General features: G+C 51.2%; 1 protein-coding gene across 2 annotated transcripts in view; it reads left to right on the top strand.

Moving 5' to 3' along the window:
• Positions 1-13,578, top strand: part of Zfhx3 (zinc finger homeobox 3) — a 245,418-nt gene that overhangs the window by 223,789 nt on the left and 8,051 nt on the right. For both annotated transcript variants that reach the window (XM_075977387.1, XM_075977386.1), the window contains exons 8-9: positions 5,195-5,297; positions 6,529-11,985. In XM_075977387.1, the coding sequence (XP_075833502.1) occupies positions 5,195-5,297; positions 6,529-11,985 (5,560 nt within the window). The remainder of the gene's footprint in view (positions 1-5,194; positions 5,298-6,528; positions 11,986-13,578) is intronic.

Raw genomic sequence — 13,578 nt, 5'->3', positions numbered from 1 at the left:
CCTAAGGCTTCTAGTCTTCTGCCCTCTGTCGTGTTGGTTTCCACTGAAGAGTGATGGCTTTGAGACTTCCCTGGAAATCTAGGTCTTGGCAAATCTACCTGTCATCTGGGTAGCTCTACCCTTTCAGAGGATGCTCTCTCAGTGAAGACTGTCGCCAGGTTCCTCAGGGTTTCTGAGACGATAGCTCTATGTTCAGCATATGGAAGGTGTTGATTATATTGATCTAACCTAGGCTCCTTTTCTTGAGGTAGTCTTTGTTGTAAAGAGGCCACTTGTTTGTTTCCCAGCTGCCCGGCAGCTCAGACCCAAAATAATCACACAGAAACTGTATTATTTAAAACACTGTTTGGCCTGTTAGCTCTAGCTTCTTATTGGCTAGCTCTTACTTATTAATTTAACCCATTTCTATTAATCTGTGTATCACCACAAGGCTGTGGCTGACCATGTAAAGTTCGAGTATCTGTCTCTGGTGGAGCTACATGGCTTCTCTCTGACTCCGCCTCCTTTCTCCCAGCATTCAGTTTAGTTTTCCCCACCTACCTCTTTTCTGCTCTGTGAAGGGCCAAGGCAGTTTCTTTACTAACCAGTGGTATTCACAATCAATGAATGTGAGGGGAATCTCACATCAAGCCTTAACAGAGTGATGGATTTCTTACTATGTAGACCTTCAACACCCATGACGTGCCCGCTGGTGAAGCTGTCTGACTGCAGTTTTCCCAAAGAAATGACAAACAGCAGCAATCTCCTCAAACTGTGGTGGGAACCAGAACTCCTAAGACCCTGGGTATACAGGATGCATCCTTGGTTCTTTGGGGTCCACTCACCACACAGAATCTTGAAAGGGATTTATTTACAATCCAAAATACTGAACTAGGAAGAGGTTAGACGTAGGTATAGTCATGAACTATACCTAGTCTAGTTGGCCGAGGGAGGTTTACCTGAGTCCGTAGATTTCCCATTAGGGAACCTTTGGTTCCTTGACATTGTGTGAGGTACTCTGTGTTCACAAATGTTTTTCCTGGAGGCTGCAATTTTCACTGGACATCCTGAGAGGTTGAGGTCTCCCAGGCGACTCTGGGTGGTGCGCTCCTTGGGAGCAGGAACCCTGTATTGCCACTGCATCTCGCCGGCAGAAGCAGAGATTCTGCCCAGTGGCTGGTGCTGGTGAGTGGAAGACAAATGAACAACCAGAGTCAGCCAAGGCTCTTCGAGACTGCCTTGGAATTGCTTCTTGGCTTGATGTGACACCCTTTGGGTTCTGCTGTTAAATGAGAGGGAGGATTGAACTTTAGCCTTGGAGTTGGACGCCCCATTTCTCTTTCCAACCATGTCTGTTCACTTGTGAGGGAGATTTTAAAGCCTCTGCTTCCAGATTTTCAGTACCTACTTCTCAGCCAATGGTTTCTCCCAGCATTCCCTTCACCTCAGCATATTCTGGAATATACTTAATTTGGCCCAGAAGAGATGGGAAGAAAGCAGAGGATCATGGCCCAAGCCAGTCTTTTGGGGAGTAATGGCTCAACTGATTTTTTTTTTCCTAACCAGAAGAACTCTATCTTAATGTTGAGTCTGTTTAAATATTCATGGCCAAGAGATGTGACTTAACGTGTTTGGTATCTCTACATAGGCGGGTATCATAGTTCCTGGTGCTGTACTACAATACCACGACCAAGAGCAACTTATGGGAGGGTGACTTTATTTCCACTATGGCTCCATCATGGCGGGGAGGCATGACAGCGGGCACGGGAAGCTGAGGGGTCACAACCACAAACATGAGGGGGGGGAGGGAATAAGGGAGAGAGAACAGAAGTGGGGTAAAGCAATAAATCCTCTAAGCCCACCCCTAGTGATGCACTTCTCCCAGCAAGGCTGCACCTTCTCAGCCTCCAAACAGCACCAGTAACTAGAGACCGAGTGTTCAGATATGTCTGCCTACAGGAGACTTTTCTCATTCAAACCACCGCAAAATGGTCATCAGAAAAAAAAAAAATCAGTCCTATGTGCCTAGGTGTCGGAGCTGATTGCTGTACTGGCCGTATTTGGAGGTGTGGATGGGTCTGGAGGGCAGGCACTTTAGGAGGAGAAGGGGTGGCAGAGAGCAAGACGAGATGTATTTATGTGTGGCCTGCAGAAAAGTCGGTGGTGGGGTCCAGTTATTGCAGGGTCTCAGAGATGTGGCCATGTGTAGAATGGCTGCTGTGCTTGGGCCATGGCCAGGTTTGACCCGCTGTACACCCAATGCTTTGATGCACCCGCTGGGAGAGAAGGCCCTCCCAGATCTTCACTCTGCATAGTTGAGGGACTGAGGTACTAGGCCCACAGAGACTGGCTGTGACCTTCTGAACCTTCGGTGCGGTGCAGGAGCCAAATATGATTGGAAAACATTGGCGGCCAAGGTGACCACTGAGGGATGCAAAGCTCTGGAAACTGAGAGGAGGAGGAAGAGACACAGGCCTGGAAATACTAACATTTGGGAACTGATGGGGGCCCACGGGTGATCTACACAGTGAGGCAGCTTCCTCATCAACCCTGGTTCAGACGCACGTGCGCACACACACACAGACCCTTAGTTCCTCCCTTCAGGGATCTTCTTCTTTGCCTCCTGGGGATTCCTTGCCTATTAAATTTTATAAGCCGCCTCCCCAGGACAGGTTAGGCATAGTGCAGACGAGACAAGGCGTGTAGATAAAAGTCACTCCTTAAACACACATGGGGCAGGAGTTCCAGGTTTGGAGGCCAGATTAAGATGCGGAGGAGCACGTGAGGTTGATGATTATATTTCGGGGAGAGTTAATTGATGGAAGGTGAAGGCAGACAAAGAACCGCTGCTTACTGCCTTCTTGAATCCCAATCAGGAATTATGATTAAAGTCGCAGCGAGACAACAGAGGGCTGATGAATTGGTGTCTTTTTTTTCCCCCTTTTTTTTGCCGTCATTCACACTTGATTGACTTCAACCTTTCAAGTGCAAAAGTCTCTCTTTTCCATTATTATTCATAGCCATCTGAGTTTTTCTAATTAAAGTGTATGAAAACAATTACTGATCCGTCGTACTGAGTCTGCGAGAGGGGTTGTCTGCCTTACTGTAATGCCTATAAAAAGCCCACAGTTTTCTATAATGATGTGCAGCTGAGGTGTTAGATAATTTTATTCTTTTTTACTCTGTAGGGCTTTTTTTTATTTCTCATGATTCATTTTTCATAATTCCTAAAGATCCCCAAAAAGGACTGATCCTGCAGCTACAACTGAGAAAAAAGGTGGTGGTGGGGGCTCTTTTCCCCCCTCCCTTTCTCCCCCTCTTACCCCCAACCTCGTACTCTCCCTTGGCTGAAGACGATAAATTAATCGGTGACCTTTCACTCCTTGGATTCCCGCTGGACTCCCCGACCACACTGGTCAGAAATGCTTTCTATTAAAAAGAAAATAGATGGAACGAGTTTGGCAGTCTCCACTCCACCATGGACCACGCAGCAGCAGCTCGCTCTAAGCAGGTGCCACAGGCGTGTGTGCAGCGCAGCTGTCTGGGGGTTGGGCCCGTGCCCCTCCCATTCACCTACCATACACATGCTCTTCCTAGCACCGGGCTTCTCAGGACCCTTCCTTCTCTGGTTCACCTGTTGCTTAAGGGGCTGAAGAAAACTGTCACACACCTAAATGTGACCTCTCTTTGGTTAATGGTCACAGCTGTTTGGGTCTCCTCTACTTGTAGAGCCTTGCTGACACTAGAGAACACGCCAGCCGCTATTTGAAGAAGGCTGGGATCTTACAGTCACTAAAATACCTTTTAAATATTAATTTTAATCAAAACTCTAAGTGAAATTATTCTTGCAGCAAAGCTTTGTCTGATTGGTACAGCAGGGCCTCCAGGTGGGGCCTGTTACCATGTTACTTCTCCCCCAATTGTCAAGTTAAAGACCGTTTCTAATTCATTTGGAATTGTTATTGCTGCTGGATTTTCCTGCCTCGTGGCAGGCAAAGAAAGAATACTCTTATTTTCCCCCTTTTAATCTCGAGAATGTCACACGTGTATACGATGAGATATGATCATATCTACTCCCCCTTTTGGTCCTCCAACACACCATCCATGTCCTCACTTAGCATGCCCCCTCCCCAATGAGGTAGGTGATCTACAGGACCCACCTCAGACTTAGCTACGGGCCTGGGTCGTTACTGGGAAAGGGAGAATCATTTGATTTTTTTTTTTTTGAGGACGTGGCCTCTGGTGGGTTGCGCATGCAACTTGGCGAGATTGTTGCTTTTTAGATGGAGAGCCCTTATTCCTTTCCCTGGGTACTGAAGGCCTGTGATAAGTTGTTGGGACTGGCTTCTGGCCACACAGCAGGGAGGCAGAGAAAAAAGTCTGATGATCTGACCTAAAATGTAGCTACTTAGATCAGGGCTAATTATGGAAATGCTCCATTAGGGGCTAACAGCCCAGTCTCAAGGTCAGGGAGGGTGCCCTGTTGTAGAGCGCTGTGCAGAATTAGCTGGATGGCTGGGATCCTGGGTACAGGTTCCCTCTGATGCTGTGGACCTTAGGCACAAAGGCTCTGGATGAAATTCTGACTTCAGTGAGTTACAGAGAATGCTTGTTTGTGCGTGCTCTTGGCTTGTAAAGAGTTGTGGTGTTTCCTGGAAGATCTGCTAGTGTGTCTGCTTGTCCTAGCTTCCTCCCTTTGTTCTCCTCTCTCCTTACCCTTTCCTTCACTCTGCCTCCCCTCCTCTCCTTGCCTGAATACATTTGAAAACAGTGCTACAATGCTCCCTGCTTCACGATTACCATGTACTTTACTAGGTATGATTTAATTAGGGCCCTTATTATGTTTTCAGCAGCTTAAGGTGGGCCTTTCAACTTATCTACCTAATTGGCTGCACAAGAAGTTTCACAGCCCATGACAAAACATTGTCAGTGATCAAAGTCAAAATTCTGCATAAAAGAAAAATATTAATAATAAGATTATTCTTCAAGTGTGCACTGCTAATTATGTCCAGAATGTAACCGTAGAAACACTTTTGACTGATGGGAGCTCTGTCTAATAAACATGAGTCTTCACTGAGCTATGAAAAGTGACACCGGCAGCTTAACACTGGTGAAGGCTAATTCTGCTTATTAAATAATTTTTAAACCTTTCGTATTTTGTGTCCGTTCCCTCCGCGATCTGACTCCTCTTGTTTCTCTGCTTCTTCCTCCTCAGGTGACCACTCCTGAGATGGTGATGCCCAGCAGCATGTTCCTCCCTGCAGCTGTTCCAGACCGCGACGGGAATTCCAGTTTGGAAGAGGCAGGAAAGCCACCTGGTTAGCGACATTCATCTTTTTACTCCTGCAGACTGAAGCGAGATGAATTCTTGGGCCAAAATTTTTATGGGGCAAGGGGACTAGGGATTCTTTAGAATAGATTCTGGGTGAGCGGGGCTGAGGGGCTCCATCATCAAAACCTGTACACTTGAGGTCTTAGCATGTGTCCTGTAGACAGTTTGTTCACATGGTTCAACGATAAAGGACTGCCTGAGATCTCGTGAGATATTGTTATGGGACGTAGGTCCCCACAGAGTGTTCAGTTAAGAACCAAGTCTCGAGAGACCTGCCGTTCAAAGATCTTAAGGTTCCTTTGTTGTCTTTCTTGCTGCCTTTGCATAGCATTCTTGGAGTCTTCTGGAATTGCCTTTTTGTAAATGAAACGTAGCATTTGGAAGGACCATGGCCACGGATGTGTCTCCTACAGTTGTCATGGCCACAGAGTGGTTCTTAGGTCCCCGCGAAGCTCTCCTGAGTCTTGAACACACTCTCAAGGACATCTAAGGCCGACACTGCAGATGCCTGGCCTTCGTCCTTGTGATGTGTCCAGGTGACCTGGGAAGAGCCAGAGCACTTACGGATATGATGATCTCGTTGTTTAAGGGGGGGGGTGTAATGCATTTTTGGGAATCCTTACTGCTTACCGAATAGAGCTGACATTCTAAAGCCACACTAATACTTACCTGCTAGCATTAGCAAGGACCTGGGTTCAGGAAACAGCGATGATAAAAAAAAAAATAAAAAAAAAAGAGTCACGTTAGACATGAAACTAAATGCCCTTAAGAGACCCCAAAATGTGTTAGCTTCCTCACGACTTGGGACGGCACTAGTGTAGCTGGCAGTAGATCTAATGTGCTAAATTTTTATGACAAAAAAACAGTGATCGTAAAGGATGCCGTTAAGATCACAGTAACCTTCAAACTGCCTTTTGGGAAACTGAGGCTTCTGAGTCAACTAAATACTATTTAGAAGGTCCGTGACATGACTCAGACATGGTATGAACTGAACCTATTTGTATCCTCCTATTCACCTCTGTTCGCGCGCTCCTTGTTTATGTGTGCATTCTAGAATCTGGCCCTGTGGAGAGATGCTGGCACCAGGTCAGGTGTTTCCTGTATTCATAAAACCTGGCTAGATGAATGGCCCTGAGCGCCACCCTGGGAACAAAGCCTTCTTTCTCTTTGGGCTTGACATGTCTCCTTTTTTTTTTTTTTTTTTTTTTTTTTAACAGAAACCTCAGAGGATCTGGGAAAGAACATCTTGCCGTCTGCAAGCACAGAGCACAGTGGAGATCTGAAACCCTCCTCCGCCGACCCCGGTGGTGCGAGAGAAGACACGGGCTTCCTCTGCTGGAAGAAGGGGTGCAACCAGGTCTTCAAGACCTCTGCCGCCCTCCAGACCCACTTCAACGAGGTGCACGCCAAGAGGCCGCAGCTGCCTGTGTCGGATCGCCACGTGTACAAGTATCGCTGCAACCAGTGCAGCCTGGCTTTCAAGACCGTCGAGAAGCTGCAGCTCCACTCTCAGTACCACGTGATCAGGGCTGCCACCATGTGCTGCCTTTGCCAGCGCAGCTTCCGGACTTTCCAGGCCCTGAAGAAACACCTCGAGACAAGTCACCTGGAGCTGAGTGAGGCTGACATCCAGCAGCTGTACGGTGGGCTTCTAGCCAACGGGGACCTCTTGGCAATGGGAGACCCCACCCTGGCCGAAGACCACACCATTATTGTTGAAGAAGACAAGGAGGAAGAGAGTGACCTGGAGGATAAGCAGAGTCCAACAGGCAGTGATTCCGGGTCAGTACAGGAAGACTCAGGTTCAGAGCCAAAGAGAGCTTTGCCTTTCCGAAAAGGCCCCAACTTTACCATGGAGAAGTTCCTAGACCCTTCCCGCCCTTACAAGTGTACTGTCTGTAAGGAGTCTTTCACTCAGAAGAATATCCTGCTGGTGCACTACAATTCCGTCTCCCACCTGCATAAGTTAAAGAGGGCCCTTCAAGAATCGGCAACCGGCCAGCCGGAGCCCACCAGCAGCCCGGACAACAAACCATTTAAGTGTAACACTTGCAATGTGGCGTATAGCCAGAGTTCCACGCTGGAGATCCACATGAGGTCTGTGCTGCACCAAACCAAGGCCCGAGCAGCCAAGCTGGAAGCGGCAAGTGGCAGCAGCAGCAATGGGACTGGGAACAGTGGCGGTGTGTCCCTTAGCTCCTCCACGCCAAGTCCTGTGAGCACCAGCGGTGCTAACACCTTTACCACCGCCAACCCAAGCAGTGCTGGCATGACTCCAGGCTCCAACCTGCTGAGCCAGGTGCCCACTGAGAGTGTGGGGCTGCCGCCTCTGGGGAATCCCATCAGTGCCAACATCACTTCCCCTCCAGAGCCCAAGGAGGCCAACCGGAAGAAGTTAGCGGATATGATTGCTTCTCGGCAGCAGCAGCAACAGCAGCAGCAGCAGCAGCAGCAGCAAGCACAGACACTGGCCCAGGCCCAGGCTCAAGTGCAGGCGCACTTGCAGCAGGAATTGCAGCAGCAGGCTGCCCTGATTCAGTCTCAGCTTTTTAACCCCACTCTGCTTCCTCACTTTCCCATGACCACAGAGACGTTGCTCCAGCTGCAGCAGCAGCAGCATCTGCTCTTCCCTTTCTATATCCCAAGCGCAGAGTTCCAGCTCAATCCGGACGTGAGCCTGCCTGTGACCAGCGGGGCTCTGACACTGACGGGGTCAGGCCCAGGCCTGTTGGAAGATCTGAAGGCTCAGGTCCAGATCCCACAGCAGAGCCACCAACAGATTCTGCAGCAACAGCAGCAGCAGCAGCAGCAGCAACAGCAGAATCAAGTCTCTCTTTCCCAGAGTCATTCAGCCCTCCTTCAGCCAAGCCAGCACCCCGAAAAGAAAACCAAATTGGCCATCAAAGAAAAGGAAAAAGAAAGCCAGCGAGAGAGGGAGGGGCCAGAGGGGGTAGAGGGTAACACAGGACCAAAGGAATCACTGCCAGATGCCTTGAAGGCCAAAGAGAAGAAAGAGTTGGCACCAGGGGGTGGTTCTGAGGCGTCTATGCTCCCTCCGCGCATCGCTTCCGATGCCAGAGGGAACGCTACCAAGGCCTTGCTGGAGAACTTCGGCTTTGAGCTGGTCATTCAGTACAATGAGAACAAGCAGAAGGTACAGAAGAAGAACGGAAAGACGGAGCAGGGCGAGAACCCGGAGAAGCTTGAGTGTGACTCCTGTGGCAAGCTCTTTTCCAACATCTTGATTCTGAAGAGCCATCAGGAACATGTGCACCAGAACTATTTTCCCTTCAAACAGCTGGAAAGGTTCGCCAAGCAATACAGAGAGCACTATGATAAACTGTACCCGCTGAGGCCGCAGACCCCAGAGCCGCCGCCCCCGCCCCCGCCTCCTCCTCCGCCCCCACTTCCTGTGGCACCCCCCCAGCCAGCTTCTACGCCAGCCATCCCGGCATCTGCGCCACCCATCACTTCACCCACCATTGCCCCGGCCCAGCCCTCCGTGCCTCTCACCCAGCTCTCCATGCCGATGGAGTTGCCCCTCTTCTCCCCGCTGATGATGCAGACGGTGCCGCTGCAGACTCTGCCGGCTCAGCTGCCCCCTCAGCTTGGCCCGGTGGAGCCTTTGCCCGCCGATCTGGCCCAGCTCTACCAACATCAGCTCAATCCGACCCTGCTCCCGCAACAGAGTAAGAGGCCACGCACCAGGATCACCGATGACCAGCTCCGTGTGCTGCGGCAGTATTTCGATATCAACAACTCCCCCAGTGAGGAGCAGATAAAAGAGATGGCGGACAAGTCCGGCTTGCCCCAGAAAGTGATCAAGCACTGGTTCAGAAACACTCTGTTTAAGGAGCGGCAGCGCAACAAGGACTCCCCGTATAACTTCAGCAACCCACCCATCACCAGTCTGGAGGAGCTCAAGATCGACTCCCGGCCCCCGTCGCCAGAACCCCAGAAGCAGGAGTACTGGGGAAGCAAGCGGTCATCGAGAACAAGGTTTACCGACTACCAGCTCAGAGTCCTTCAGGACTTCTTTGATGCCAACGCTTACCCGAAGGACGATGAGTTTGAGCAGCTTTCGAATTTGTTGAACCTCCCCACCCGTGTCATAGTGGTGTGGTTTCAGAACGCCCGGCAGAAAGCCAGGAAAAATTACGAGAACCAGGGAGAGGGCAAAGATGGAGAGCGGCGTGAGCTTACGAACGACAGATACATTCGAACGAGCAACCTGAATTACCAGTGCAAAAAGTGTAGCCTCGTGTTTCAGCGCATCTTCGATCTCATCAAGCACCAAAAGAAGCTGTGTTACAAGGATGAGGATGAAGAGGGGCAGGATGACAGCCAAAATGAGGACTCTATGGACGCCATGGAGATGCTCACCCCTACCAGCTCCTCTTGCAGCACCCCTATGCCCTCCCAGGCGTACAGCACCCCAGCGCCCTCAGCCGGCACAGCTCCCTCTGCATTCTTGCAGCTCACCGCGGAGACGGAGGAACTAACCACCTTCAGTTCTAAAGCAGAGGCGAGCGACGAGAAGCCAAAGCAGGCAGACCCTCCCAGCGCACAGCCAAACCAAACCCAAGAGAAGCAAGGACAGCCAAAGCCAGAGGTGCAGCAGCAAGAGCAGCCGGAGCAAAAGACTAACGCACCTCAGCCCAAGCTCCCACAGCTGGCTGCCCCCTCCTTGCCGCAGCCGCCTCCACAAGCACCCCCTCCGCAGTGCCCCCTCCCCCAGTCAAGCCCCAGCCCCTCTCAGCTCTCCCATCTGCCCCTCAAGCCCCTCCACACATCAACTCCTCAGCAGCTGGCAAACCTACCTCCTCAGCTCATCCCCTACCAGTGCGACCAGTGCAAGCTGGCGTTCCCATCCTTCGAGCACTGGCAGGAGCATCAGCAGCTTCACTTTCTGAGCGCACAGAACCAGTTCATCCACCCGCAGTTCCTGGACAGGTCGTTGGATATGCCTTTCATGCTGTTTGATCCCAGTAACCCCCTCCTGGCCAGCCAGCTGCTCTCGGGGGCCATACCTCAGATCCCCGCCAGCTCAGCCACTTCTCCTTCCACGCCGACCTCCACGATGAACACTCTCAAGAGGAAGCTGGAGGAGAAGGCCAGCGCGAGCCCCGGCGAGAACGACAGCGGGACGGGCGGAGAAGAGCCTCAGCGAGACAAGCGTCTGAGGACGACCATTACACCAGAACAGCTGGAGATTCTCTACCAGAAGTACCTGCTGGACTCGAACCCAACTCGGAAGATGCTGGATCACATCGCCCACGAGGTGGGCTTGAAGAAGCGCGTGGTCCAGGTGTGGTTTCAGAACACCCGAGCCCGGGAAAGGAAAGGTCAGTTCCGGGCTGTGGGCCCAGCGCAGGCCCACCGGAGATGCCCCTTTTGCAGAGCACTCTTCAAGGCCAAGACTGCCCTCGAGGCTCACATCCGGTCCAGGCACTGGCACGAAGCCAAGAGAGCTGGCTACAACCTGACCCTGTCCGCCATGCTGTTAGACTGTGACGGGGGACTCCAGATGAAGGGAGATATTTTTGACGGAACTAGCTTTTCCCACCTCCCCCCAAGCAGTAGTGACGGTCAGGGTGTGCCCCTCTCTCCTGTGAGCAAAACCATGGAGCTGTCCCCGAGGACTCTTCTCAGTCCCTCCTCCATCAAGGTGGAAGGGATCGAAGACTTTGAAAGCCCCTCCATGGCCTCGGTTAATCTGAACTTCGACCAGACGAAGCTGGACAATGACGACTGCTCCTCTGTCAACACCGCAATCACAGACACCACGACGGGGGACGAGGGCAACGCCGATAACGACAGCGCGTCGGGAATAGCGACCGAAGCCAAATCTTCCGCACCCAACGAGGGCTTGACCAAAGCGGCCATGATGGCAATGTCCGAGTACGAAGACCGACTGTCATCTGGTCTGGTCAGCCCAGCCCCGAGCTTTTATAGCAAGGAGTATGACAATGAAGGTACCGTGGACTATAGCGAAACCTCGAGCCTCGCGGACCCCTGCTCCCCAAGCCCCGGGGCAAGCGGGTCTGCAGGTAAATCTGGTGACGGCGGGGATCGACCCGGGCAGAAACGTTTTCGCACTCAGATGACCAATCTGCAGCTGAAGGTCCTCAAGTCGTGCTTCAATGACTATAGGACACCCACCATGCTGGAGTGTGAGGTCCTCGGCAATGACATTGGACTGCCAAAGAGAGTTGTTCAGGTCTGGTTCCAGAATGCCCGGGCGAAAGAGAAGAAGTCCAAGTTAAGCATGGCCAAGCATTTTGGTATCAACCAAACGAGTTACGAGGGACCCAAAACAGAGTGCACTTTGTGTGGTATCAAGTACAGCGCGAGGCTGTCTGTACGCGACCATATCTTTTCCCAGCAGCATATCTCCAAAGTTAAGGACACCATCGGAAGCCAGCTGGACAAGGAGAAAGAATATTTTGACCCAGCCACCGTACGCCAGTTGATGGCTCAGCAAGAGCTGGACCGGATTAAAAAGGCCAATGAGGTCCTTGGACTGGCAGCTCAGCAGCAAGGGATGTTCGACAATGCCCCTCTCCAGGCTCTTAACCTTCCTACCACGTATCCAGCGCTCCAGGGCATTCCTCCCGTGTTGCTCCCCGGCCTCAACAGCCCCTCTTTGCCGGGCTTTACTCCATCCAACACAGGTGGGTCCTGCTCCTGGTGATTGTTTTCAGAGTTCGGTAGGCAGACGCTCAGTTTTATTACGAGGTTACCAATGCTCTGGGTGGTGGTCAAGTAGGAGGCTTGCCTCTCTAGCCCCCTAAAGGAAACACAGTGACAGGTCCTATTGCAGTTCCCATCCAGCCATGTATCTCCCCCCCCCCCTCCCCCCCCGTGCCAGTGGGTACTTGGATTCCTGGGACTCTCCTGTGCTGCAATGGAAGTGCCCACTTGGGAGGATGTCCTCTGACATCACTCTCAGGGTGCCCGTTGCTAAGAAACATCTGAATTTCCAGGGAATTTCCAACCCTGAGGTCATATGATCCCACGTAGGTAATTGTTATAAATAGAAGACCAGGGAATTGCCTAGCTGAGACTGTATTGGCCCCGGTAGCAGCTGCCTGGAGAGACCAGAAATCAACCCCTTGTCCTCACGCATGTAGTCCCACACACCTTTCCCAGAGCAGGAAGCCGCTCTTTGTGCTGGGTGCTTCCTCCACCGGTTCTCTTCTGTTGAGAATAGTGTTAATCTCTCAGACAGGTGACTACTGTGTGCTCCACGGCTCCTCAGCCGCCCTCACATTCTCCCTTCCCTCACACTTGCTCATCTGGAGGCACACACGTGTGCTGCTTATATGGACTCTTAAGGATGGGGACTTTTGCAGTTCTTTCGACAGACGTTCCTCTCTTGTTCCTCCTCATCTGTCTTCACCCGTCTTCGCAGCCCTCCGAAACTGGCCCTTCTCCTCCAGCATCCTGTGAGGATTAGACACACGCTAGTGAGTCCCCTCTACAAAGGTCTGTGCTAACCAGTCCACACACTAGACCCCCACGAGGCCGCCTCGTCTTCCCGAAGCTTGAGGCTTCAGTTGGCGTCCCTAGAGCAGTCCTAGTTCAATTAACCTAATAATGCCAGCGGTGCTTAACAGAGTATAAGCTACTGCATTCCTGCTCTCGGTTTCTTGCTAAAGAGAACGAGAAAAGAAAGCATTAAGACAAAGGCTTTTGCATAAATATATCACACAGACTGATGTTGAAGCCAGCAAGACGTGAGCCAGGAAGCAAATTGAGGCAAGTGGTCAGACATTTGAATGGTCCTTGCAGCCTAGGGCACTGGCAGGAAGGCCCAGTATATAATGATATAATGGCTTGAAAATAAGCGAATCGGGATGAGCAAGATGGCTCATTGGGTAAAAGCACTTGCCATGCAAACCTGATGGCATAATTTTGATCATCAGAATGTACACACACACACACAGAGTCTGATGCATTGGCACACATCTGGAATCCCAAGAGTCCAGATGAGAAGTGGAAACAGGAGATTCGCCTAGAAACATATGGGCTAGCTAACCTGGAAATAGCTGGGCAGACATAAGAGAGACCCTACCTTGACAGGGTAGAAGGTGGGAACTCATTCCCAATAGATGACCTTTGACGTACCTACCATAGCACATGAACACCTCCCAACAACAAAAGTTTTAAGGTAGTCTTAGAATGTCTGATGTGTGGTGCCCTTGTCTTACAGATGGGAAATCTGAGGCCCAGAGAGGTCAAGACCATTCAGCAAGCCACGGGGT

Source organism: Microtus pennsylvanicus, chromosome 6, assembly GCF_037038515.1.
Source record: "Microtus pennsylvanicus isolate mMicPen1 chromosome 6, mMicPen1.hap1, whole genome shotgun sequence".
Taxonomy (NCBI): Eukaryota; Metazoa; Chordata; class Mammalia; order Rodentia; family Cricetidae; genus Microtus; species Microtus pennsylvanicus.
Note: the sequence above shows the minus strand (reverse complement) of the source record. Positions and strands in the feature narration are given on the sequence as shown.